This window comes from Metopolophium dirhodum, chromosome 1 (assembly GCF_019925205.1).
Source record: "Metopolophium dirhodum isolate CAU chromosome 1, ASM1992520v1, whole genome shotgun sequence".
Taxonomy (NCBI): Eukaryota; Metazoa; Arthropoda; class Insecta; order Hemiptera; family Aphididae; genus Metopolophium; species Metopolophium dirhodum.
The window spans coordinates 109,722,308-109,748,668 of record NC_083560.1 but is presented as its reverse complement, the minus strand read 5'-3'; the positions used below and the strand labels follow the sequence as shown (position 1 = coordinate 109,748,668).

Sequence of the window (26,361 nt, the reverse complement as noted above, 5' to 3'; positions counted from 1 at the left end):
AAACATAGTATCATTATATGATTGAAACATCCGGAATTCGTAGCTATCAATTTCTTAAAAGATGGCAAATGTTTTTGATTAAAATGTTGTGTTTAATTATCTATTGATAAACATATAGAAAATATGCATTTCATACGTCACGGTCCTTTCCGTTACACTAAATGGTGTTAACACCTTTTACTATTTCCCAGTCGTCTATAGGTAGAGATCTACCCAACTGTGTTCGGTGCTCTTGCGTTAAGTATACATATACATTACCCGGATATACATATAGGTTACTGTTAGAGAGACTGTCATAATAAGTGATTTGTTTCTGATCGATATCGGCGTACACTAGTACCCAGTGAGCAAAACCGCCTCGTTTGATATTGATTGGAAAAAACAATTTAGATTTAGACTACTATGTCGTCATCATGGCATCGTTCACGAATCTCATGGAAGTCATTGGACGGTTTTTGAGACCGAAACTGAAATAAACCTCTAGGTGTTCGGAAAGCCTTAAAAAAGATTGTATGTATGTGTTCAAATTTGCTTATTATGCCTATTGTAGCATAGATTGTAAATATTCTATTAAAATAAATAAAAAATAAAAAATAAAAAAAAAAAAGGTGTTCGGAAAGCCGCGTGTTTACTTCTCTTTCACTGCTTAAGGTCTCTGTTTGTCTTAAGTTACCTTACTTCCATTTTTTATGTGTGCTGTCACTATTAACACAGGTTTTCTTGTTCAATAGTTGGACGATTAACATTAACCAACCCCCTACCTTGTACACGTTTATTTTGGTTGTTAATCTTTATTTGATTGAATATTGGCCCTAACCTTGTAACATCACAGAATTTTTAACATTATTATAATCATATGATAATCCCCGAGCATACATTTTCCCAGTTATTATTATGAGTATTAGTGATATCATGGTTTAAATATACAAGTTTATTGTAGCACATATCCCATATTGCTAAACCAAAATAAAATGGCAGCGTAAGGATACGGTTCATATCATAGTATTTTCATGGATCTATCCTTTTCATCTCGCCTGTTTGACTGAATTGATTGCCACTGAAACTTGTTATGACATAATATAAAAATAAAAAGCCACCTGTGGAAAAAAATGCTTCTTTGTCCTTAGTAAATAATTTTGAAAAAAAAAGTTAAAATACCGACAAAGTTATTTCTGTCAAGCAGGAAAAAAAACATTCTTCTCCTAAATAAATTTGTGAGTTTGCCATTACATTGCAGTATTATTCACCTCGTGTCTATTCTTACGTACGAAAGTCGTTTTCTAATGTTTTACCTCACCCTAGAACATTAAGGAGGTGGTATACAGTGAGATGGTAAGGGCTTATATTTGAAGCATTTGAAATTTTGAAATAGAAAGTGGTAAATTATGAACATGTTTACTTCAATCTGACTATAGATGAGATAATTGTTAAGGGACTCCTAGAAAGTGACAGACATCAAAATGTGTATGGCCATGTAAGCATGGGTAACAAATATTGTTTATGGCTGTGATGAAATTCCAATGGCCAAAAATGCACTAGTATTTTTAATTGTTGGCCTAAACGGTTGTTGGAAGATTCCAGTAGGATATTCTCTGATAGATGGGTTGAATGGGCAAGAAAAAGGAAATTTACTTAGTAAGGCTATAAATCGTATAACTGAAACTGGAGTACACCTTAATTCCATCACATTTTATGGAGCATCAGTGAACCTTAGTATGTGTGTTTTTTTGGGAGCGGACTTTAACACAAAAACCACTTTTATTACTAATTCTATCACAAATGAGAAAATATTTATATTTCATGATCAAGCTCATATGATAAAACTAATAAGAAACACTTTTGGAGATGAAAAAATTTTAAAAAATGTCGAAGGGAAATTTATAGAATGGAAATACATTGAAAAATTGTTAGCGTAGTTCAGCGTATCAATGCTTATACTGAAGATGTGACTCTGTATACATTTCAGGATTTGTTGCAAAAAAATTACAAAATAAAATTTCTTGTGATATTTGAAAAATGTCTTTACTATCAATAATCTAAGAAAGTAAACTAGCACAGATTAAAGACTGGGGAGGCCTACAGGAGCCAAGCAAATGTTTACAAACACTCTGTATAGAAGCAGAAAAAATTTTCAAAAAAATACTCGACTGATTTTGTAAATCAGAAAAAAAATGTCAATTTTTTGTGGTAAAAGTTAAGTCGATAATATTCGATGTTTTCCAACATGGCATGTGTAAATTGTAAACAAAATACACTTTTAGAACAAACACAGCAATTCAATACACACAGAGACATGTTAATACAAAGTATTTGCCAACTTTATTTCAATATCAGATTATTTCACTAAGTACAAAAAGCAAACGACAAGTTAAAATTGCGTGCTAAATCGTGGTCTCATCCAAACGCACGCACACGCCATCTAATTCATATGCATTTATTAATATGCGATTTACATAATTTTTTTATATGGCCAATGGCCATAGTAATATTTTGGTATTAATGGAAATTACAGGAACAAATTGAGTTAAGGCGAAATTTTGTCGTACGTCGATGATGCATGTACAGCTGAGATCATCGACCCACGATTAGGTGTCACCACCCACAAAATGGGTCTTCACAGTGACGACGACGTGTTTCCCCGGTGTTCAAGAATATTGAGGCAACCCATCGCAAATTTTATGAAACGTCAGTTTCTGCAGTTTCCAGAATATCATATAAAGTTTGTGACTACCTACCTGACCATGACAAATATACCTCAGTCATGGTGATCAGCACAAATTACATAAACATGAAAACAGTGCTTCATGAAGTCGGAGGTCATAATTTTCAAATAGACGAAGACATAATAGTTTGTAGTACGTTACATTGTTTATTGTATGTTTACATTTTTAAAGTAATTAATTATTTCAATTTATTTTTGCTTTCCATTATAGGTGGAAACGACTTCATATATAGTGGGAAGAGTAAAAACTTGCATGTCCTACTAGAACCAATAGCATTTGTAAATCGCAGTTGTCAGCCCAACTGCGCATTTAAAGCAAACGAAGGCGGCAAAATTTGTTTGGTAACAAAAAAAAACATTTGTGCAGATGATGAGCTAACAGTGTCATATAGCACACAATACTTCGGTGATGATAATCAACAATGCTTGTGTTGCCTGTGCTGTGTGGTCTGCAGTGTGGTCGAACACCGTAAGTTCAGTAGTAATTAATATATATATTATTATGATTTATTTACTTACTATACTGCATGCAATTCCTAATATAATTGTATTATATTTGACAATTTTAATATTTATTTTGCTTAACAGTAGTACACCAAAAGCAGATGGTAATGTACCTTAAATTATCCAATACTATAATAATACAAACACTTCTGAGGTTTTTTTGATAAAATAATTTTGTAAATATATATATATATGTATATATATAATTACATTTGATAGGCATTATGACCTTAGATTGCTATTTTGATATAAACAATTAATTTATATATTTCTTTAACTATATTAATAAGGCAGTGTGGGTAAAAATAAATATTTCATAATCATAAATATAGTGATGATGAAAAAAATGTTTGTGAGAATTATTTTATTATGTTCACATGGGCAAATTAAGTGTTATTTATTTTGTTTTAATTTGGTGTATTAATGTTTTTTCTAGTAGCTGATTTATCAATGGACACAACAGGGCTTCTTCAAGCCGCAAATGATACTCTAAAATCACTTAGACTAAAAGGTATATACTATATATTAATTACTCCTATAATTTTAATAACTAAATAATTAATACCGGTTTGTTTCTACATTTTAAAGTACTCAGACAGTACGAGCTATTCTAGTGATGATATTGTTGATGATGATGATGCTAAATACAGACGTAAGTCTTAATTTATAATCAGGAGTTTATTTTAAGTATTTTTTTTTAAATTTAACAACATCAAAATTAATATGTGGTAATACACTGTAGGTGTGAAAACGTTATTACCTAATAAGATCATGTCAAAAAGTAAAAGTAATCTGCGGTCCGGTAGCAACTATACACCATCAACTAGAAAAACGTTCGAGCAGGCTGAACAAAACATCAAAAAATTAGATGGTAATATACTATATGCGTGTAAATCGACTATTTTGGAGACCGGATTTCGATTTTTTTATTTTTTCTGAACGACTTTGGTCTTTACAGTTTGTTGATATCTTCAAAATTGTCATTTTTATGACAGTCGAAAGTTTTAATATAGTTAATTCGTAAATATCGCATTTTTCAACGCTCTATCTTAATTTATAGGTATTTATAGGTATTATTTTAACAATTTATTTTTATTAAAAATACTAAATTATCTACTACTATTATCTTAATTTGTTTTTAATAGTATTATAATGAAAGTTTACTATTAACCTGTGTCAATAAGATATTTTAATAGCATTCTAAATTTGATTGTGAATAGTCAAACGTTTTTCGTAAGGTATTGGTCACACTACACCCGATATCGGCCGAAAAACGTTCGGCCGAATTCGGCCGTATACGGCCGAATATATTAATTCAATTGAATCTATTTATAATGGTCACACTAGTTCAGAATAATTCGGCCGTATACGACCGTTAACGGGCAAAAACAATATTATTTGTTTTTATCGGCCGTTTGAATCCGAAAATGGATATTTCCTGCGCATCGTCTACCAATCCGAAATAATACCAATATAGTTGAACAATTATTATTATTAGTATTATTATTCATTTACATCAAACACTAGTAAGAAGACGGTACGTCGTACGTCGATAGTTTTGTGTTTCATTGCCTGTGTTTTATTTAAAATACGTATCTTTGAATTTTGAAATAATGGTTGATTGCGAACGACTAATTAGTTTAGTTTTTGAAAGAGAACCTATATGGGATTCTACAAGCAAAAAACACCATAATAGAGATATAACCAGGAAATTGTGGCAGGAAATTGAAAAAGAAATGCAGGTCAAAGGTAAGTAAATATAAAAATGTAAATACATAAATTTAATTTGAAAATTAATAAAATATTGTAATTGAGATTATTGTTTATTATTATTATTATTAATATTGTGATGGTGGTAAATCTGAATTAAATTTGATAAATAGATAATAAATAAAATACAAATTTAGGTTATGAATAATTATATAATATTATTATAGGTAAAATTTAACAATTGTTACTTTTATTTTATAGCTCCAACAGTTGTGAAATAATCTTTAAAAGTATCACGTATTATGTATGCTTCCGTTCTTGATCTGTTATTGCGTCTAGATACTGAATGTGTTTCTGAGTTTATAGTTGGGTCACGACGAACCTGCTCCAGTAGTGTTTCATCTATACCTTCTTTATCGATGATAATATTATGCAACAAACATATAGTCTTAATAACTATATCAATATGTTCCGGGTTCATTTGAAGTTCGGTTTTTAAACATCTCCATTTCGATACCAAAATTCCAAAAGTGCATTCAATCATACGCCGAGCTTTGCTCAAACGGTAATTAAATGTTTCTTTTGCCGAATCCAAATTTTTATCGAATGGATAGGGTCTTAATAGATACTCTTTCAGTGGATATCCTTGATCACCCAATAGAACAAATGGCATTGGAGTAGTTGTGTTCGGTAATGGTCTGTAATTAGGTACATTAAAGGATTTAGCTTCCAAATTATTAAAAATATTTGATTCGGTAAATATTCCACTATCGCTCTGTCGTCCGTATGCTCCTATATCAACCGATATAAATTTATATTTGGCATCACAGACTCCTTGTAAGTGGACAGAAAAGTAACCTTTGTAATTATAAAACATCGAACCAGAGTTATTTGGGCATTTTATACGAATATGTTTTGAGTCAATACATCCAATACAGTTCGGGAATTTCCATAGTTTCTCAAAATCATAGGCAATTTGTTCAAATAATTCAGTGCTTGGGAACGGCATATGAATGCTAGAAAAAACCTCCCAAATAGCATTACAAGTCTCGTAGATAATTTTACCAATTGTATTATGGGCCATACGGAATGAAAATGACAACGCTCGATAAGATGTGCCTGTAGATAGATACCTAAAAAATACAAATAAATAAACATACATTTCCTTGAAAAAAAATAAGCAATTATTGGCAAAACAAATTAAAGAACTTCTAAAAGTTTCAAGTACCCAGGAATAATATGTTTATGGCAATACTAAATTTGAACTTGAAAAAATAAAAAATAATGATATACATTATGCATGTACATGCATATATAATATTATGTATTTTTAATGTTTAAACTGCTATTGTACTTAAAAATTTGTGTGAGAAACCTTGTATTACATTTTTAAACTTTTTTAACTTTAAGAATAAATTTTTTTTGTAGTTTTAGATTCTGAGCGGAGCAATGAATTTATTGATTTAACAATGATGATGTGTGTTATTTATTTAATTTTTTTAAAAAAATTTTTGTGTGTGTATACGATAAGTATAGTCGAAATAATGTTTCGGTTTCAACTTCAGTATCTTGTTCGATGGGACCTATTAAAAATTGCAATTTTGAGTATTTTATGTCTATGCAGATTATTCCACGAATCTACTCAAAAAAGTACATTTAAATGATTAAATCTTTATTAAATATTACGTAATTATTTATTTTCATGTGTGCATGCATTTATACATGTAATATACTTACATTATACTAATTGCAGATCACAATGGTTAGACTGAAAAGTTTTTATGATATAAACCAAATTATTTATTTTTTTTTTGATTGGTGGTGTGGAGGTAAATGTTTCAAATAAAAGAAACTTTTACTGGTTGTTTAATTGGCATTATCTATACATGATAAAATTCGATCAAAATATTATCATTTGTTTTGAACTGTTTAGGGACATTTTCAGTTTCCAATTTTATTAGTTTTTTTTTTATAAATATCAATAAAATTTTATGTGTTGGGCCAAAAAGCCTTCAAGACTCCTGATATATTGCTACAATAGTATAGTTGAAAATATTAAAAATACATAGACATTATTTTTTTTATAAGAATTTGAAGTTCAAAATATTGACAATATTTATCAAATTTAAAATTTAATAATTATTTTGTAATTAAAAATTTATAAGATGTTCAAATTTTGTAGTTAAGGATTGAACATTTAAAACAAAGTTCTCCGTAGGTATAAGTAGTTATTTCCATAATCAAAAAATCTAAAAATATACACGAACACAGTTTTTTTTTTAGTTATTTGAAGTTCAATTTTGAACGAAATTATGTATTAAATAACCAAGAATAATGATTTTACTTATTTTCTAAAATTTTATAATATTAATTCAACTTACCGCACGGATGCCGTAAATAAAAACAACTAAGAAGTAATAAAAATACAAATATAATATAATATAATTATAATATGTATAAACATTTAGTAGGCTAATTTTTTTTTTTTTTTACATAGGTGACATTTTAAAGACTAAATGGGCAAGTTTGAGAGATACATTTAGGAAAGAATTTAAAAAATTAAAACGTCCCACAGGATCAGGATTAGAAGAAGAAGCTGTTGAATCTCAGTGGAAATATTTTGAGTCGTTATATTTTTTAAAGGATAATATAACTCCTAGAAAAATGGTGGGAAACATAGTAGAACAATCAAAAACTCATATTGATGAACAAGAGAGCTTTCCAAATTCACCATGTAATTCGTCCATTGATGTCGTGAATGATTTTGATGAAACAAGTTTTTCTGAAAAACATACTGAAAATCCATCGTCTGGTATTTTATCTTTTGAAGAAGGACCATCATCAAAAAAAAAGAAGGGAAGAAATGATGTGATGCAAGATTTACTAGCAATCGAAAAACAAAAACTTCTACAGTTCAATACGATACAGGCAAATTCACAAAAAAAAAAAAATGATGAAGATGAAGATTTTTATTTCCTTATGAGTTTGTTGCCTCATTTAAGAGAAATACCAAAACACAGAAAGTTAGCTGTAAGGCTTAAACTTCAAAATGTTGTAATGGCAGAACAAACTGAAAATACCACTGGATCAAGTAATACTTTTACTCCTTCAACATTCTTTGTCAATTCATCGATTCCCTCATACTATATGAATCAGCCCGAATATTCTTCATCAAATTACCAGTCTAATATTAAGAACACTATTCCTTGTGGTCAAACAAACTTAAATCCTACAGCTGTAGATAATACATGTTTATCTTCTTGGCAAAACATTAATAACGAATAAAAAAAAAATGTATATTTTATAAGCAAGTTAATTTTTTACTATAATATTAAAAAGGTATGTATTATTTTTTTTTAAACTGAAAGTACGAAACGTTGTTTTTTTTATTAAGTTGTTCAATAAAAGTTGTTTTCATTATTTTATTCTTATCAATTTGTTCAATAAAACTTTTTTACTATTTTATACTGATCTATTTGTTCAATAACTTTATTCATGTTATATTAAATTTGTGTAAAAAAAAAAAAACGTAATTATAGCCTCGGAAAATTATAATTATCTCATTTCATATTAGTTATTTTATATATTAATTGAAAAATATTAAGTAATGATTACCTATTAACAATAATACTAATACTAATATAAATAATAATATTTACCTTAAAGTTACTACAAGTCTTTCTTCTGGAATTATGCATTTTCTGAAACTGCAATACTTTTCTATGTATGGACGAATTTTTTCCAAAATATAAAAAAAGGTTTCAGGTGATACCCTCATATATTCAAAAAATTTGATTGGCTGTTTTAAAAGTTGTGGGAAAAGCGTGTGAAATTCACCATATTTTTCCCTTTCTTCAAATATTCTGTTGACCCACCATTGCCTTTGTACTTTTTCACTGAACAGTAAATACTTTAGAACAGGACTGGTTTCCAAAAAATAAAGTTGGTTGATTACTTCCATTTCATACAACTACTGAACAACGAATGAGGCATATTACAATATATTCAAACGGATGTGTATATTCGACCGATGACGGGTGTAGTGAGACCAGAAAATTCGGCCGATAAATGAACCCGAAAAATCGGACGAATTTGACGGTCTCGAATCGGCCAATATCGGGCGTAGTGTGACCAATGCCTAAGTCGCGAGTGACATATTATTTTCTGTACAATGGCAAACTATTCCGAAAAAACCGATATGGTATTAATTTTTAGAGAATGTCATCAAAATTCGCGTAACGCAGCGGCATTTTTTGCTGAACGATATTCCGAGAGATATCATCCACCACACAATTATTTTTTACGTATAGTAATAAATCTTAGAGAAAAAGGAGAACTTCCAGCTATTGCGAACCGCCGCCGCAATAGGAGACCGCGAGTTCATTAACCTAATGAAAATTAAGAATTACAGGTACTAGCATACATTCAAATAAATCCTCGTTCTTCTGTTAGAAATTTGGCTAGAGAAGTCGGTGTCACTGTGGGGAAAGCACATTCAATTTTAAAAAAACATAAATTTCACGCATATCGACCTAACATAATACAACATTTAATACCCGGTGATTCCGAAAGAAGTCTTACATTTATTGCATGGTTAATGGTAAAAATTCAAGAAGAACCACTATTTTTAAATTATGTTTTTTGGACTGATGAATCAAAATTCACTAATAATGGTGTGATCAACAAACAAAATAACCACTATTGGTCGGATACTAATCCTTATTGGACAAATGATTCAAACTTTCAGCATGTGTGGGGAACGAATGTCTGGTGTGGGCTTTTATGTGGTAGATTACTGGGTCCTTACTTTTACAACGGTACTCTGACAGGAAGGAGGTACCTAGACTTTTTGTCAAACACACTACCAACATTTTTGTATGAATTCAACTTAGATACCTGCATGAATTTATTTTTCCAACAAGATGGGGCACTCGCCCATAATGCAATAATTGTTCAAGAATACCTTAACCATTTGGCCATAAATGGACATTTGATCCAGTACAATGGCCTCCTAGATCTCCTGATATAACACCATTAGACTATTTTTTAAGGGGACATTTAAAAACAGTAGCTTATGCTAATCCGCCTATTAATCTTGAAGATTTTAAAAAAACAAAATAATCATTGCGTGTAGTGAACTCAACGAAGACCAAATAATAACAGCTACACAAAGAGAACTACTGCGACGAATGGAAGCATGCGTTGAAAATAATGGCAATAACTTTGAACAGTTCATTGAATAATAAATACACCTTGTAGTTATAATAAAACCTATAAATATGTATTTATAAGTCCTATATGCAGTATAAAAACCCCGAATCAAATTCAAGGTCACACGATCGAAATATTCGGCGCATACTAGTTGGGTCCCATAATTCAGATTGTTCACTAATTGGGTCCCGTGTAAAATATCCTACTGTACGAGTTGGGTCCCGGGTCCCGAGTAAAATAGCCTACTGTACGAGTTGGGTCCTATAAAAAACATTTTCCTTCCCATTTTTACAGACTTAGGACTGCCTATAATAACATCTACAGGTATGGTTAAAAATGTTTTTTTTTTTTCCTGATTTACAATCGTTTGTCGTCGTCATCGTCGTCCATCTGATTTTTAATGATTAATAATATTTTAATTTAAGGGTTGAAATTTATAAGACATAGTTTTTACGAATTCGTAGCAATTAATTTTTTTTAATATTTTTTCTGTCATTTTTTCTTTTACGAATTCTTCCTTAGATATTATACAGTTTCTTCTTTTTCCCTCTGGACTTCTCATTTTAATATAAACATCTATTTGAATATTTTTTAAATCGTGTATAAATTGATATATATTTGGGTGAGCAGAATAAAACATAGAATTGAAGTGTGAGTGAAAGGATTCTCATGCGTTTGTAGTTCTTATTGTACTAGGCTTAAATTCAGACCATAATCTTGGAGGGAACTTAGCGTCAGGATGTATATAATTGTTAAATAAAATATTCCGTGAATATTTGTAATCTTTCGTCATCTGGTTGAATACTTAATAAATCGTTTGTAAAACAGTTTTCAACTTCGTTTGGCGGGAAGAATGGAAGTCCAAAAAATTTTTTTAGGTATTTACCTAATGTTGTGTTTTTTTTATAATCGCTACTTAATCCTACATTCTGGATCTTTCGCCACCAGTTTTGGCCTAGATGAAATCTACAACCATTAATATTTATTTGTGGCCAAACTGTTAATAGAGCTGTGTGAATCGCTACTTCAAAATCAGCATAAACAATTTCAGGTATAAAATTGAAATTTCGTTTATTGCATTCGTTTAGAATATGTGTAAAAGTTTGTGAATAACACTCTTTACTTTTAGAAGGTAGCAAACAAAATATAATAGGAATATAGTGATTGTTGTGAGTAGTATGAATAGTGAACATTTGTGTGAACATTTTACAACAACTTTTAAATGTACCATCCACAAAAATTGTATTAGATTTACATAAAAAGTTTAAATTTTCAGTTGTTGAAAAAATAATTATATTATTTACACTGTCATTAATTAATAAAAAGTCTTCTTCGCGATTTGTTTTTATTTTTAAATCGTATAGTGTTTTATGAATATCGCTTAAACTTTTAGGAATACTCGGTTGAATAATTCTTCTAGCATAGTGCATATTTTTTTTAATCAAAGTACAATCGTTATGTGTTAGAGTTTCTATATAATTTTGTAACTCATTATGCAATAACTTAGATGGCCCATCACAAGAATTTTCTTGTGCTTTTCTTTTTAAAAGGTTGCTCACTGTCTGCCTGGTTAAAATACTTGCTTCGTCAGGTTCATGGTTGTGTTTGATGTTTTTTTCAATAATAATTTCATTTTCACACTTATAAAAAGATTTGCACGTTATTTTTACACATCGTCATCGTTTAATGTCATTTTTTAAATACTTATGAAATGAAAATTTAAAGCCATCAATAACGTATATACGCTTGCCTTTTTCACTAAACATAATATTTTGAGTGTTATCCATTATGTATGGAATATGAACACGTACTGACGTACTAGTGTGGTATAATCAGTGATTAGTTCATCGATTATTATTTCAACGGCAGAAAATACCTAATCTAAAATATTATTTTCGTACTGTATATTACTACGATAAGATATCATTTTATTGCCAGAAAGTACGTATATAGTACGTATACGTCCTTATACCATATTCGTACTTTATAACTTCATAATGCGTATAATAAATACGTGGACCATGGACCCAATTCAAACGCATCATTTGATACGCCCGGACCCAATTCAGACAAAACATTTTATTCACACAGACCTAATTCGTACAAAATTTAAAACTAGTATTATTTTCGGACCCAACTCGGATGCAGCCGAAATATTTGCTGTTACCTTTAAAATTGAACACACGGTATTTACCTTTTGTTATTCTGACTACTTTTATATTCATTATTATAATATTATGAAATATGAATAATGATTATTGAAATAATATTAATACGCAATAAATTATAATTAAATTGTTATTTCATATTTTGATTCATGATTTTATTATTTTTTGTTTTTTTAAATCGTGTTAACACGTATCAATAATTAAGAAACTATTATAACATCAAAAATAGTATCACTTTATTCTCAGTTGATAAGATAAGCTCGATGTCCTATCCATTCTTATAACATCTATGATAAAAATAATTCTCAATTTTATGAAATTATTTTCATGAGTGATAACAGTTCGGTATCATATAATACTCATATGCATGGAGAGGTATTAAAAAATATTTAATACATATTATACAGCAGGATGATTTGCCAAGCATACTCAGTTCTCACTCTAACTTATCTGAATTTATTCAATTATACAATAGCGTTTTGGCATTTATTAATACTAATATACTATACATAAATTGATTTTTATTAATCATTAAAATTTATTAACAGCACCTGATTACCAATTAGGCTAATTTATTTTTATATAAACTTATAATCATCCTATCTACAACAATAGTTTTAACATTTTAAGACTTGTAGATGATACCATATATAGGTATATACCAGGAATCAAGATATACTGGATACGGAACGGAGAGGGTTATCTCCCGCACTTTTTTTGAAAATATATTATATATATTATTCTATTTGATTTGTGTCACAAAAAATGTGGGCAAGAGTCAAAATATTTTGAAATTTATATGATGTATTTTAAAATTCTAATACAAACATCTAAATAAAATAGTGCCAATGTGTTTGATGATACTGTTGAGGAATTCATATCAAATAACTATATAGTACCATTTCCTTGTTATGTCCATAAAGAAAAGGTCATATTGGATATACTAATATCATATATCACAATGAGAATACGTCAACATTCCTATATGGCTAATAAAAAACTAAAAAGTCAAAACATAATAAAAAAGAAACTGTCAAAGTTAGTTTCCAAATAGTATTAAGAGGACGCTACACCTAAAGCGAAACGAATAGAACGGCCGAGAGAACGCGCTGTTAAGTGTTTTCACGATGCGCAAGCACGCGGCGTTTAAGCCACGCCCAATACTCGTTGTCGGCGACCGGCGGACGATTGTGCTCATTCGGGAGCGATGTTTATTATTTCCTCAACCTTCGACTGTGTCTGATCGCGTAAATATAAAATGTAAACACCTTATATTATGACGCGTTTCCGCCGTAATATTCGCGCATACCTTCTCGGCGACTCAGCTTATAATTATTGCATTATTAGATGCTTACTCCATACAAAATATAAACAATACAGTAAATAATATCTACTTTATAACAGTATCCTAAACTAATATTACCTACCTAAATATCTAAATAGGTATTAGTTTTTAGTAATTTAATTATTGAATATATGATTTTACGTTATACTGCTACTACATAGGTAGGTATACGTTTTAAATTACAGTTTTTGGGTACTTCTTAAAGATGATACAGTAGCCCGTATCAAAGCTATCTATTATTATTTTTAAGATTCTACCTTTCTCTACAAAGATACGATTACCGTTGGTACTATATATGCTATTGAGTTATTAAATATTCAAATTAAATTAAATAAAAAATACAGTATTGCCTATTGGTAATCATTTGTCAATTATAATGTTAACACTATTATATCATACATGAAACTAATATAGGTATATTTTTATTTTTTATTAATTTGGTGTTTAATGTGGTCACTGGTCAGGCTCTCTAATATCACTTTTCAAAAATCGTTTTCCATATAGTGGATCGACAATTTCTGGCAGTAAACATTCTAAATAAAATCTGAAATGGTAATATATTTTTAAAAACACGTTTCACATTTATTAAAAATATTATAGAATAACTGATGAGAATAAAGGTCACATTTTTTTAAAATTATTATTAGTTGTGGTCATAATTTTAATAATACGCTCAGGCTCTTTGATATCGGACTTCAACATTCTTATTGGATAAAGTGGTTGAATTATTTCAGGTAGCATACAATCCATATAAAACCTAAAATTATAAACAAATTAAAAATGTACTTACTTAAAATATTATTAAGTTAGGTCAGATAATAAATTACATTTTTAATTTTTCTGCCATATTAGAAGTCCAAAATTCTGGTTCATAATAAATTTTTTCTACCGTAATCCAATTACTGGTATATATTACAAAATAGCATAATTTTCTGCGGGTAATATGCAACTGGCCCATTACTTGATAATAATAAATATTATCTTTTTTAAGTTTTGTACAATTATCTACTATGTTACAATATGGCAACTATAAAGTTTAAAAAAATGAAATTGTAAAACTACAGGCTTAAAGTATACGCAATGATTATAATAATATGTAAACAACATGACTTACTAATTTTTTGTTAATAGCATCTATTGCACTTGAAGTGTCTTTTGCAATATATGGACATTTAATTTCAATAATTGCCGTTTTACCAATCAAGCCATCTATATAATATTAGACCCGATATATTTTAAATTGTATACGTAAATTAAATTATAAAACATAAATAATATAATATAATACCTAATATTCAAATATTTTACCTGGACTTGCTGCTAAGTATGGCTCATCAGGATCCACTATCAAACCACAAATTTGTATTTTTTCGCCAATTATACATTCTGCTTTTTTACGAGCGATAGGCTCCGTATCTCTGCCGTATTGTAAATATTTAGATTGGACATTTCCAGCATAAAGTATATTGTACACGGTGTTTTTACAACTGGTACTAGAACGCATTTTACAAACTTGTCCGAATCTAGAGGCAGTAATTCGTTTTTTGCGTTCATAGTACCACTTCTCACTTTCACTTTGATTTCTAGTATCATCTTCAATTTTTTTAATATCTGCATTCTCTAAGGATGTAAGGAATTCTTTTTTTTTTTTTTCAAAATCTTGTGGTGAATATTGGTTTGTTAGCGGCTCTGCCAAACCATAGTCAGCATCTGGACCGTCAGTACAAATAATTTTAGTTTTTCTAGCTTCTGGGAATAACTGTCTTCTTTTTAATGTGTTGGTTCTTATTCGTTCATAATTTTTTATGAATCTTTTCCCAAATTTTCCTATAAAACAAAATAATTATTTTTAATGTAGATACCTTTTTCAAAATTTTAAAACTTTTTACTACAACACACCTGGACTACAGTTGGAGATCTTTTTGTGTATTTTTCTTAGATACTGTTTAGAGTTAAATGAAACTACGGCTGCTTCTACCCTAGTATTATAGCTTCTTTTACTCGAAAAATTTAATCTTTTACCGGCTATGTGTTTGTTTATTAAAGAATTAAATTGTTCGCACATGTTGTTATTTTTATTTTCTAACAAACTTTCGGAATTTAAAACAAGTCTTGATACATAGTTTTTTATTTCATTCATCATTCCAGAGCTTTCAGCCTCTGGCACTAAGTTTAAATCATTATTTTTCGATCCATTACAAAAATAAGAATCACACTTTAGATGCTGACCAAGTCGATGGTATGGGGCGTTAGCAACATCTCTTTGAATACCTACAAATTAAAAATCATTCAATTTATAATAAATTGTAAAATATTTTCCACAAAATACCTTTTATCTTTTCTAATTTCGTTACTCCAATTATATTTCTCCAATGTATAACTGCTTTTGTGATATCACCTCTAAATCGTAAAATATTCGATAGAATATATTTTCGAACACGAAGTGGGTATTTTGTGTTTCTAGCAATCACTGTAAGTTTGGTGGCATAGTTTCGCATCAAATGATTTCGGCACTCAATTTTTCTTATGTGAAAATTGGGACCGTACGGCTGAATTTCATTTAAGCGTTTAGTCACACTGCTGTCCCCATCACCTATTACGTTTTTAAATGCCACAATTTTTTTATTTTACCAAGTATTTTTTTTTAATTTTTTTACCTATTAAACAATTATACTTTAATCCATGCATTTCCTCGCTTTTCATAAATCCTTCAACCACGCCATCGGCCTCCATACTTGTTGAGGACTTTTTCCAATTGAGGAAGCATTGATGATCAGGTGCGACTTTTTTACTATTTTTCGATTTTTGGCAAATACAACAATATTTATTGCGTATTCCAACGAAAAGCACTTTTTTAGATTTAAAACCAATTATCGTAGCCTAAATGAAATAAATAAGATTTGGTTTAATTATCATTATTACCAAACTATATATACTATATTAGATATATTACCAAAATATGTACTAAAGGTAAAAAAAAATTAAACATACAAACAAAACTACAGTTTTAATTACATATGCAGTATGACTGTATTTCTTTAAAACAAATTTATATATCAATAAGTTATGTTTTAATGATTAATAAAAAATATGCAAACTCTAGCCTACTTACTGCTCCGGATAAGGCGTCGTATTTTGTCCGATAGCTGCGTTTAGACCACTGCCCATCTGCAACAACTGTGATGACTGGTGTGCCATCTACGTCTATATCACCACACTCCAACGCCATTTTTTTTTCTTCCTCACCAGCTTTTTTTATTTCATCCCATGCTGTTGCATGCACAATATCAGCTACGTTTTCTTGTACTTTCGTATAACCACTAATCGATAACGATGGGATTTCAAGAAATGAAAACAATTCAGACAGCTGTGTGTGACCAATACCGATTGCTTGACAGCCGTGAACAGTTGCTTTATTAATTGGGACTTGTACTGTTTTAGGATTTTCTGTATAAAGTTTACTTTTGATGTTACACACTTTACATTTGAATGTTAAAATCGACTGAAATCCTACAAATGTTTCTTTCTGATACTCCATGTCAATAAATGAACAACCGAACCCACCACTGTGTACCTTTTGGATTTGATTGATAAAGTGAAAAATATCAATAATTCTTCGGCCTGTTAAAGGTCTGTGAATTCAAAAAAAAAAAAACAAAAAATAACATAGTTGAATAAATGTTTTACAGTATATTATAAGTTCTAGTAAAAAATTAAAATTAAATTAAATTGCATAACACTAGTTTTTTTGTACACACTTACTCGGCAGTTGTAGTATTTTCCGATGATAAACTATCTTCAGATGCAGTATACATAACACTTAGGTTATGGTCAGAAATATTGTTGTCTCTACAATAATTGTTAATTATATTATACACTATTATTATGCCCATATTAATTTATTTGTAAATACTTATAGTACTTATAAGAAAAATAGTATTAAATCTTTGCTCACTCTAATCGAGAACATGAGGCCTTATATTCAGGAAAAATCAATGTTGCATCTAAATTACTTCATAAAATAACAAAGTTATTCAATATATTCATAATTTAACTTGGTTTTAATATTTACTTTATATCCGATGATAATGTATTCACTACAGACGATACAGACGTTTCATCAAGATTTAAATCGTGTACTAAAACACTGCATTAAAAAAAAATTGATAGATTAAAATATAATCTAAAGAAAATACAAATATGCATACTTATTGTAAACAATTGTTGAGTTATAATTCAAAATCATATTTTCTGCATTAGAAGACGGAATTACATTATTTAATTCATTAATTAAATCTTCATTTCTAAATAAATATAAAATCAAAAAAAAATGTTGAAAAATTATTTCATAACATATATAGTCACTTTTGAATACCATTTTTTGTATATTTTTTTTAACTTTGCATAAATTATTATTTACTCGTAATAACTAATTATTTAGGTACACTATTACACCCAGTCAAGTAATTCAAAAATTGAATACAAACATAAATAGGTAGGTACTTGATTTTAATTTTGCAGTAATAATTAATTATTAATTTTATTTAAATTTTTATAAACAAAAAGTATAAGATGTATATTATAGCAAATATATGCAATACAAAAATATAATTTAATTTTTAATCATTAGGTAAAAGTGGTAATACACTGTAAAAAAGGTGGGTAAGTGGATGTCGCTCTTCTGCATGTACAGTAGGTTACAAGTAGGTCACTGTATAATGGATGATTTTAAATTTGAATTCAATGATATAATATCATTGTATAAGAAAAACGATTCTGAGTGGAGACGGTATGTCAGTCTAGGTTTAAAACATATTACATACGTATCTATGGTATTAGAAATCGGTAAAAAAAAATTGACCTATAATAGTACCTATACTTTCTTATAGAAATTTTTTTTTTGATAAAGGTAGATAATCTTATAAGGAATCTTGTATTACATTTTTAAATCTTAGATTTAAAAAGAAAATTTTTACGAATTCTTTCAAAATAATTTGCTAATTTTCGTGATTTTTCCATATTTTGTCAATTTTTGAACTTTAAATGCTTATAAAAAAAAAACTGTGACTAACGATTTTTAATATTTTTCATCTGCCTTCGGAACAATTTACTAGGAGCCTTCTATTAAATTTTCAAGCTTTTTTGACCAACGAATAAAATTTTATTGATATTTCTAGAAAAAAATCTAAAAAAAAATGGAAAATGAAAATGTCCCTAAACAGTTCAAAATAAATCAAAATATTTTGAAAATGTTATCGTGTATAGAAAAGGCATATATAAATAGCCAGTAAAAATTTCATGTTCCTACAGTCATTTGTTTTAAAGTTACACCAAAAACCAAATTCGAATTTGTCAAAAACCGATTTTGCGTAAAAATTTCCGTTTTTCCTTAATTTTTATGTTGTTTTTCCCGGCGCTTGTGAAAACTATTGGAAAATTTTTACTTTTGACCCCCCAAAGTACCAACTAGATTCACTTTCCTATCAGAAAAGCTACTGAAGTCGAAAATCCAAGCACTTTTACTGTCCTAAAACGTGATGACAGACACAAAAAAAAAAAATAAAAAAAAAATAAAAAATAAATAAAAAAATAAAAAAAAAAACACACATCATTGTAAAATCAATACATTCATCGTTTCACTCAGAATCTAAAATATTTTATTACAATTAAATAGCAGATACCTACATTGTTGATATAAATAGGAAAAAATTAAGTAATAATAATACCTTATATAATATATTATTTTATTTTGTATTATAAAATATAAGTGATAAGTATTTTACGTAAAAAAATTTTTTGGTAATTTGTTAGGTAAAATACGGTAAAATTAGTAAATTTTTATTAAAATTAAATTTATAGTGTACCTATTTATTTTTTTTTTACAAAATTATGTAAAGAAGGCAAGACAAATATAAAATAAAGCATTAGTATTTAATCCCTTTATTAAAAATAATAATTAATAATTATAGTTTTCTATTATGTGTTTAAATAAAAATAATTAATAAAATGTTACAAATTAAAAACATATTATCAATCAATATAATTTTATAAAATATTGATTTGTATTATAATTCTAAAATCTCGATAAAAATATAGAAGTATACAAATAAAGTGATCACTCAATTTTTTGAACGGTAAAAAAATGTAAATCGTAAATATTTTTGCAAATTTATACGAGACTCACATCAATATAAAATATATGAACATATGCATATAAATCAAGTAATATTCATAAAATAATAAAACTATTATATATACCTGTATAGTTATAATTTAACATATTATGTTCTACAAAATAACATAATATTTTACTTACAAAAAGTCACAAAATAGGACATGAAATAATGTATTTTTATTTTGAAGCTTATATTTAAAAGTACTTACTGCACATCCTTACGAACCCCATTACGAACTTTTTTCATTTTTTTTTTTAAAGAAGTCTTACCCGATCGGGCTCCTTTCTTTTGGATGACGCGAATTTTTTTTGGTGACATTATGTTAACAATGGTTAATACAATTTTGGCACGAAAAAAAATATGGTTAGATACAACAGCATAAAAATTAAATACAATTTATATAATGAGTAATTAATATAAAGGCCTTTCTGATATTGCTAAATTATAATAGGTATCGTAATATAATATAGTAATTCCACAGCGTATTCTGTCATATGGTGACTACGACGGTCGACGACATAATCAAGTGTAGCTTATAAATAAGTTTAGATATGGTCTATATTCATTATTCAAGATAATAATAGTATGTCTATCGACTTCTGATTATCGGAAATGTTTATTTTTGTCACAATTTGTCGCGCGGCTGCCCGGTGCCGGCCGATGACGAAAAACGCGAGTGCTTGAATGGAGTGGGGGAAGCCGCGTTTTGTCGTTTTACGCCACCAGGGAATAATTCGATAATAATTAGAAAAATTATTTTACAATAATTCCATATGCTAAAAATTGTTTTGCGCGGGACAACATTACTCCCTCAATATTAACATTAGAATTACCAAAATTGTAAATCCTTACTAAGAAGAAAATTATCTGTGTCGTAGCGTCGTTTTTTTTTTGATAGCACTACCCAATAATTTTTAACAATCATTTGAAAAATACAAAAAAGTCAAATGTTCTCAAACCTATAACTTTAAACGTATTTATGTTATCCAAATAATAAAAACGCTACGACATAGATAAAATTGTCCTCTATATGTAGTAAAATTTTGTTTATTCTATTAAAATTATAATGCGAGAAAAGTTGTCCCGCGCGAAACAGTTTTTACAACCGAATTACGAGTGGTGTGGCGTCCTCTTAAGAACAATTTATTTGGAAATATTTGTTTACAATTAAAAGTTATGATTAATAAATAAAATATGTATTAAAAATTTGAGAAATTTAAATATTTAAGTAAGGACCTGGCACAGTGGCACATCGGTAACATAAATAAATGATTTTTGAATAATTTTCTGTGATAGACGATAGTATTGATAATAAGTACATACATTATACACTAGGGCTAAAGTAGCGCTGGTTGGTTTGACACATCTTAGAAATTAGTGTATTCAGTGTAACACATTCCGTTCCGTATCCAGTATATCTCAATTCGTGGTATATAAACTATATAAAACAGCGGCCACAACAGCAATTTCTCGGCACAATACGCAAAGACGCAGCGTTTAAGTATAAAAACAGTGCTTTTGCAGGCAAAATATTAAGGCAATAAGCCGCGAAAAGGAAATAAAATCACCGTCCGCCACCACATTCCCTACTGCAGGAAAGTCGAAAATCCCGACCGAAGTCAGTGTGCTAATCGTTTGTTCCAACCTGTGAGATACGGATAATGTTGCGAAGATGGACCCGGTGGTAGTCGTGAAGACGGTTAAACTTATATAGATGGCATTCGTGTACTTGGCATAGCTCCTTCAGCTTCATTAAATGAAATGTATTTGGATGAGGCCAAGATACGTGTGAATAATAATGCTGCAGGTCGGCTTACGAAACGCTTTATTTCCATAACAAATATTGAAGTGATTGATAACCCTTACAAACCGAAATTCAAGCACCGTCGGCCACAGTAGTACAAACAGAATTGAAAGTTTTGAGTTTTTGACCGAGTCCAATGAGATAGTCTTACAGGAGGCTGCGATGACGTGCCCGGTGGTAGCCGTAAATAAGGTTACCTAGAGACGGCGTTTATGTACCATGGCTTCTTCAGCTTCATTAAATGAAATGGATTTGGATGAGACTACGATACGTGTGAACAATAATGCTGCAGGTCAGCTTATGACAAGCTTATTTTCCATGCCAAATAAGTGATGACCCATACAGTGGAAATTTAAGCACCATATTAAGAATTTTAACGGATAAGTAATTCGTGTTTTTTGAGTTATTTCTGACAGCTTACTCATAGATATTATTAATAATTTTTCAAAACTATTAGGTTGGTAGCTAATTAATATAAGTATGTCTGCTAAATGCTAATAGTCAAAATGTATTCGAAGACACCATTGATGACATTTTTAAATGTAATTATTTCATTCCATTTCCGTGTATTGAACATAAAAAAGATATGGTTGAGTATATTTTCCCTACTTATATTATAATGAGGATGAGACATCATACCTATTTTTCCAACAATCAGCTGAAAAGCAAACAACAAAGTTAAAAAAAAAAACTACCCATTACAAATTACATACTTAATAATTAATTTACTAGTATACAAATATATAATACACATATATTATTTATTATGTTATGCGTATTTGCAATTATATATTTTATATCAAAATACCACTCTAAGGGGATTCGATACCGTGATTTTCTGTTTTTGTCTAACACACGCGCGACATAGTATTTTAGACGTGTTTTTTGCCAAATATTCCAATTGATCTATTGAAGCGATAAGAATTCTGAAAACAGATTGTAATTCGTCGTCAAGTCTACTTTCCCTCATTTTTAATATTATCCCCCAAATTCCAGAAAACGTCATATTAAAAAAAAGTATTTAAACATTTTTGTATTTCAATTTTTGGAGAAGCTAAAATCAAAAAATCAAAATAGTGGGAAAGTCGATTTCAAGTAGACTTGAAGACGAATTCAAATATGTTTTCAGAATTCTAATCACTTCATTAGATCAATTGATATGTTTGGCAAAGAATCCGTCAAAAATCCTATGTAGCGCGTGTGTTAGACAAAAGCAGAAAATCACGGTATGGAATCCCCTTAACATAATATCTCTTGTGTTGGAAAATAAATACCTAATATAAGTATTATGTCTAATTGTATACATCTAAAATTCCGAGTTACAATTTTATTGATCTTAGTAGAAATAAAAAAACATATAATTTACATTATTATGTATTACAATTCAATGAAGATGCAAATAGATATATAGAGGTAAGAAATAAAAATGATAAAATTAGATAAAATATTCAAGGCTCAGTCAAACAGTGAGCGGACTTCCACTTTTTGATTAGTGTGTACACATAAACTTTTTAGATGTAACAACTACATCACTGGGCGTAATATACTAACAACACGTACACGGTCAAACTGGCCGACGGCGGAAAGCGTAAAAACGCTTCGGCGGAGACGCAAATCAATCGTCCCGAGTAGGCTGATGTCTGTACAATTGACAGTCGTAGAGGCGTCCGAGATAAATCAAAATAACCAAGGTGCATTATATTATGCACTGATCACACGCAATATTATTATATAAAATATGGTGCACATAACGTAACGGCGAAAGCCAAACGGTCGTACTCAACACGGGCTCAACCGCCTGGAAAATACAGTTGACCACATAATGCGTCGTCTGGTCACAGCAGAATAATGGTTTTCAAAAACAAATTTGTATAAATACAAGTGATTTCTGGGTTCAGCGGCGAGCGAGTGAACGATGCGTCAAGCTCAACCATCAGCAAAATACAAAAGGCCGACGGCGAATACTCACTACTCACCGGTAGAAAGTCTGGCGGTGGCAGTGACAGAGTGGGGGTGGCCGCCCAGACCATTCTACTACCGTAGCGCAGCTTTGCGGATTTTCGAGGAAACTATGTAAACTGATGTAAAATTTTTGTACCGTAAGTAAATTATGATTTAAATAAATAATTGTATACTGGTTTTGATTTTCTTTTATTATTCTAAATCAATCGATAATTCTTTAAATTCCAAACAAAATGTTTCATTTCAATGCACTATGCCCAAAAACTTATCTGTGATTCCCCAATTTTCCTTGAAATGGAAAAAAACGGTGCTAGTTTAGTTGACGCCCGCCACTTATATTTCTCGCATTTTCGATGTGCTAATCATCTTTTATACTATTTATACTGCAGATCAAAAAGGTAGGAAAAATCGCGGTATTAAAAATAATAATAATAATATCGCAATAAATACAATAGTATGATACATCAGTATATAATAATATGTAGGTAGTTAGAAATGAACTTATTTTTAAGAATAATGTTTGGTAAAATCCTTGAAGTAAAATTAATGATTTAAGATATGCGCTATAAAAGTGGTACTGTATATAATATTACATAGAGTATCTACTTCAGTTATGCAGTCGTCGTCATAACTAAAATATACTTTAGTGTCTATATCTTAGGTATATAATATAATATAATAGGTGGTACCGTAGAACTAAAACTAAATATGAATTTTCGACAATTTTATAGTGATGTGCATGATGATTCATCGCCAATAACTTTTTTGAAAAATGCAAATATTATTCATACGACTAGGACTTGTAACAATGGACATGAAATAGTTATAGATATAAAAAAGTGTCAGTGCCGATGTCATATAAAATAATTTCAAAAGACAAAGGTGTTAAGACCAATAAATAGCTAGGTACTCATTTTATTTATGGTTGGGCTCATGAACTTATTTCGGTGGACTCTTTATTTAATTGATCTTATCAATAGTGTTTTCATTTCTTTTCATTATTTATCAAACTGATTGATTAAGGTAGTGGGTGGGACATTTGAACCACAGTCTGGCGAGAGATAGGTAGTAAAATTGTTTATGACACCTTTTTCAATTTTAATTTTTAAATTATAGTTGTTTATAGTACAAAGTAGAATTATAAAATTTAAAAATCAAGAGTAGCCATATTAAAATAAAATGGTAACATTTAATTTTACCAATTCAAATTAATGTATAAACCAGGGCTCGTAAGTTCATGCATCTGAATGTTTTTTTTGCTACACCGAAAAACAAGCTAACTGAGATACAAATCCGTTTCATAACAATAGTAACGATAACATGAAGTTTGATAGTGCATGTTTTTGCATGTTTTGGATGTTAAGCATAGGCTTAACTAGGGGAGACTTGGGGAGCTAAGCCCCCCAACATACATTTTAGCCCCTCTGTCATAATTCCTAGTCCCGCTAACTGTAGTTACATTTTTAAACTTTATTAAACAATATTTTTAATTATATCTTGGAAAAATATTTATTTTTTGTTATCAAATTATAATATTGTATGTAATGACATATCATATCCAGTGCCGCACCTACGTCAATTTGGGACCGTGTGTAAATAAAATGATTGCCCCCTCTTACTCTTGAAAATCGAAAAATTAATCTATTGACTATTGTAAAATTAATTTTTTCAAATTTGAAAACATACTTTGAAATTTTAAGTTTTTACTCATACAAAATAAGATTAACATAATAAAACACGTAGGTTAGGTTACGTAGGTAGCTATTTACAAATGTATTTAATGTAATTTAATTTAATGTAATGTAAATGTATTTACAAATAAATGTTTTTTAATAAACATGGGGCTTCTTCAACTGCTTTGAAAATTTTGTCTTTATCCTTCAATATAGTCGATAAGATACTAGCAGGAATACCGAATTCACTCGCGATATCTTTTTTGCGTTTCACTCCTTTTTTGACTTCGTCAATAATTTTATTTTATCACCGACCGTTAGAGACTTTAAACAACGTTTTTCCATCTTGACTTCACAAAATCACAAGACAAACTGAACATTTGTTGTGATAGCATTATATTAAATATCGACGTATACATTTCGTAGTTTAATCGACGTATAATTTTACCAATAATAAATGTAGTAGATAAACGTAACTTATCGGACATTATATCGTTGAATTTATAACTGTACCTTTTAAGCATAAGGTAAAGATTAGATTGATAATATTAATCGATTTTCGATTACGATTATTGTAATTTATAAAACACTTGGTTATTTGACCTTCGAGTTATCAAGGTATGTACGTGTTATATATTAATATGTACATGTATTATTATATAAATTCGAGTTATCGAAATTCGAATTATCGAGAAAATGTATCACCCATATCATATATTGTAAGGCCGGGGCCAAGGCATTTCTTCGAATTGTCGAAAATTCGACTTATAGAGGTTCGATTTATCGAGGTTCCGCTGTATTTGACAAGTACTCTCCAATTTCTCAATATTCCAACTATCAGGCTGTATGTGAACTCAGTCCAGCATACATCAAAGTATGTTGGAAGTTGTACATATTTAATATTTTCCTTTTCGGCAATTATTTTTTAAAAATTTTGTTCTTACATCAGATTGGTGGAAATAAGTGAAAATTGATGAACAAGTTTCTATTATTTTAGAAACTTCAGAAACTTGTTGGGTAAGCTTTTCTCAAGCTAATGCAGAGCGGTAAACAGCACACCAAATTTTCATAATAGGATCTTTAAAT

The 26,361-nt window shown here is 29.4% G+C and overlaps 3 protein-coding genes and 1 pseudogene across 4 annotated transcripts; 2 read left to right on the top strand and 2 right to left on the bottom strand.

Annotated features, from left to right (window-relative positions):
- Positions 1-5,186: 5,186 nt before the first annotated feature.
- LOC132950214 (putative nuclease HARBI1) lies at positions 5,187-6,020 on the bottom strand. The gene has a single exon (XM_061021529.1). It carries the CDS (start codon positions 6,018-6,020, stop codon positions 5,187-5,189), a length of 834 nt encoding a protein of 277 aa, XP_060877512.1.
- A 1,432-nt stretch (positions 6,021-7,452) lies between these two features.
- LOC132950208 (uncharacterized) lies at positions 7,453-8,221 on the top strand. The gene is made up of 2 exons (XM_061021515.1): positions 7,453-7,456; positions 7,512-8,221. The coding sequence occupies exons 1-2, from the start codon at positions 7,453-7,455 to the stop codon at positions 8,219-8,221; spliced, it is 714 nt and encodes a 237-aa protein (XP_060877498.1).
- Positions 8,222-9,107: 886 nt separating this feature from the next.
- On the top strand, positions 9,108-10,179 carry LOC132950201 (uncharacterized; annotated as a pseudogene).
- A 3,200-nt stretch (positions 10,180-13,379) lies between these two features.
- On the bottom strand, positions 13,380-20,958 carry LOC132935820 (uncharacterized). Of its 2 annotated transcripts, XM_061002448.1 has the most exons (11): positions 20,045-20,958; positions 17,869-17,964; positions 17,733-17,807; positions 16,773-17,672; positions 16,318-16,540; positions 15,990-16,253; positions 15,560-15,931; positions 14,969-15,487; positions 14,775-14,869; positions 14,488-14,687; positions 13,380-14,417 (listed from the first exon to the last, which is right to left on the bottom strand). In XM_061002448.1, the coding sequence occupies exons 4-11, from the start codon at positions 17,196-17,198 to the stop codon at positions 14,282-14,284; spliced, it is 2,235 nt and encodes a 744-aa protein (XP_060858431.1). In that variant the 5' UTR covers positions 17,199-17,672; positions 17,733-17,807; positions 17,869-17,964; positions 20,045-20,958; the 3' UTR covers positions 13,380-14,281. The 2 variants fall into 2 exon arrangements, with proteins under 2 accessions (XP_060858431.1, XP_060858430.1); XM_061002447.1 differs by having other exon boundaries at positions 16,773-17,807.
- Positions 20,959-26,361: the final 5,403 nt, after the last annotated feature.

Bases quoted from the DNA above. Each gene is read 5' to 3' on its own strand.
- LOC132935820 (XM_061002447.1), bottom strand. From the start codon at position 17,198: ATGGAGTATCAGAAAGAAACATTTGTAGGATTTCAGTCGATTTTAACA. The intron at 15,488-15,559 runs GTGTGTTGTAGT...TTTGTTTTATAG, and splicing joins GATCTCCAACTGTAGTCCAG to GAAAATTTGGGAAAAGATTC. The intron at 14,688-14,774 runs GTAAGTCATGTT...TAAACTTTATAG, and splicing joins ATGCTATTAACAAAAAATTA to TTGCCATATTGTAACATAGT.
- LOC132950214 (XM_061021529.1), bottom strand. From the start codon at position 6,020: ATGGCCCATAATACAATTGGTAAAATTATCTACGAGACTTGTAATGCT.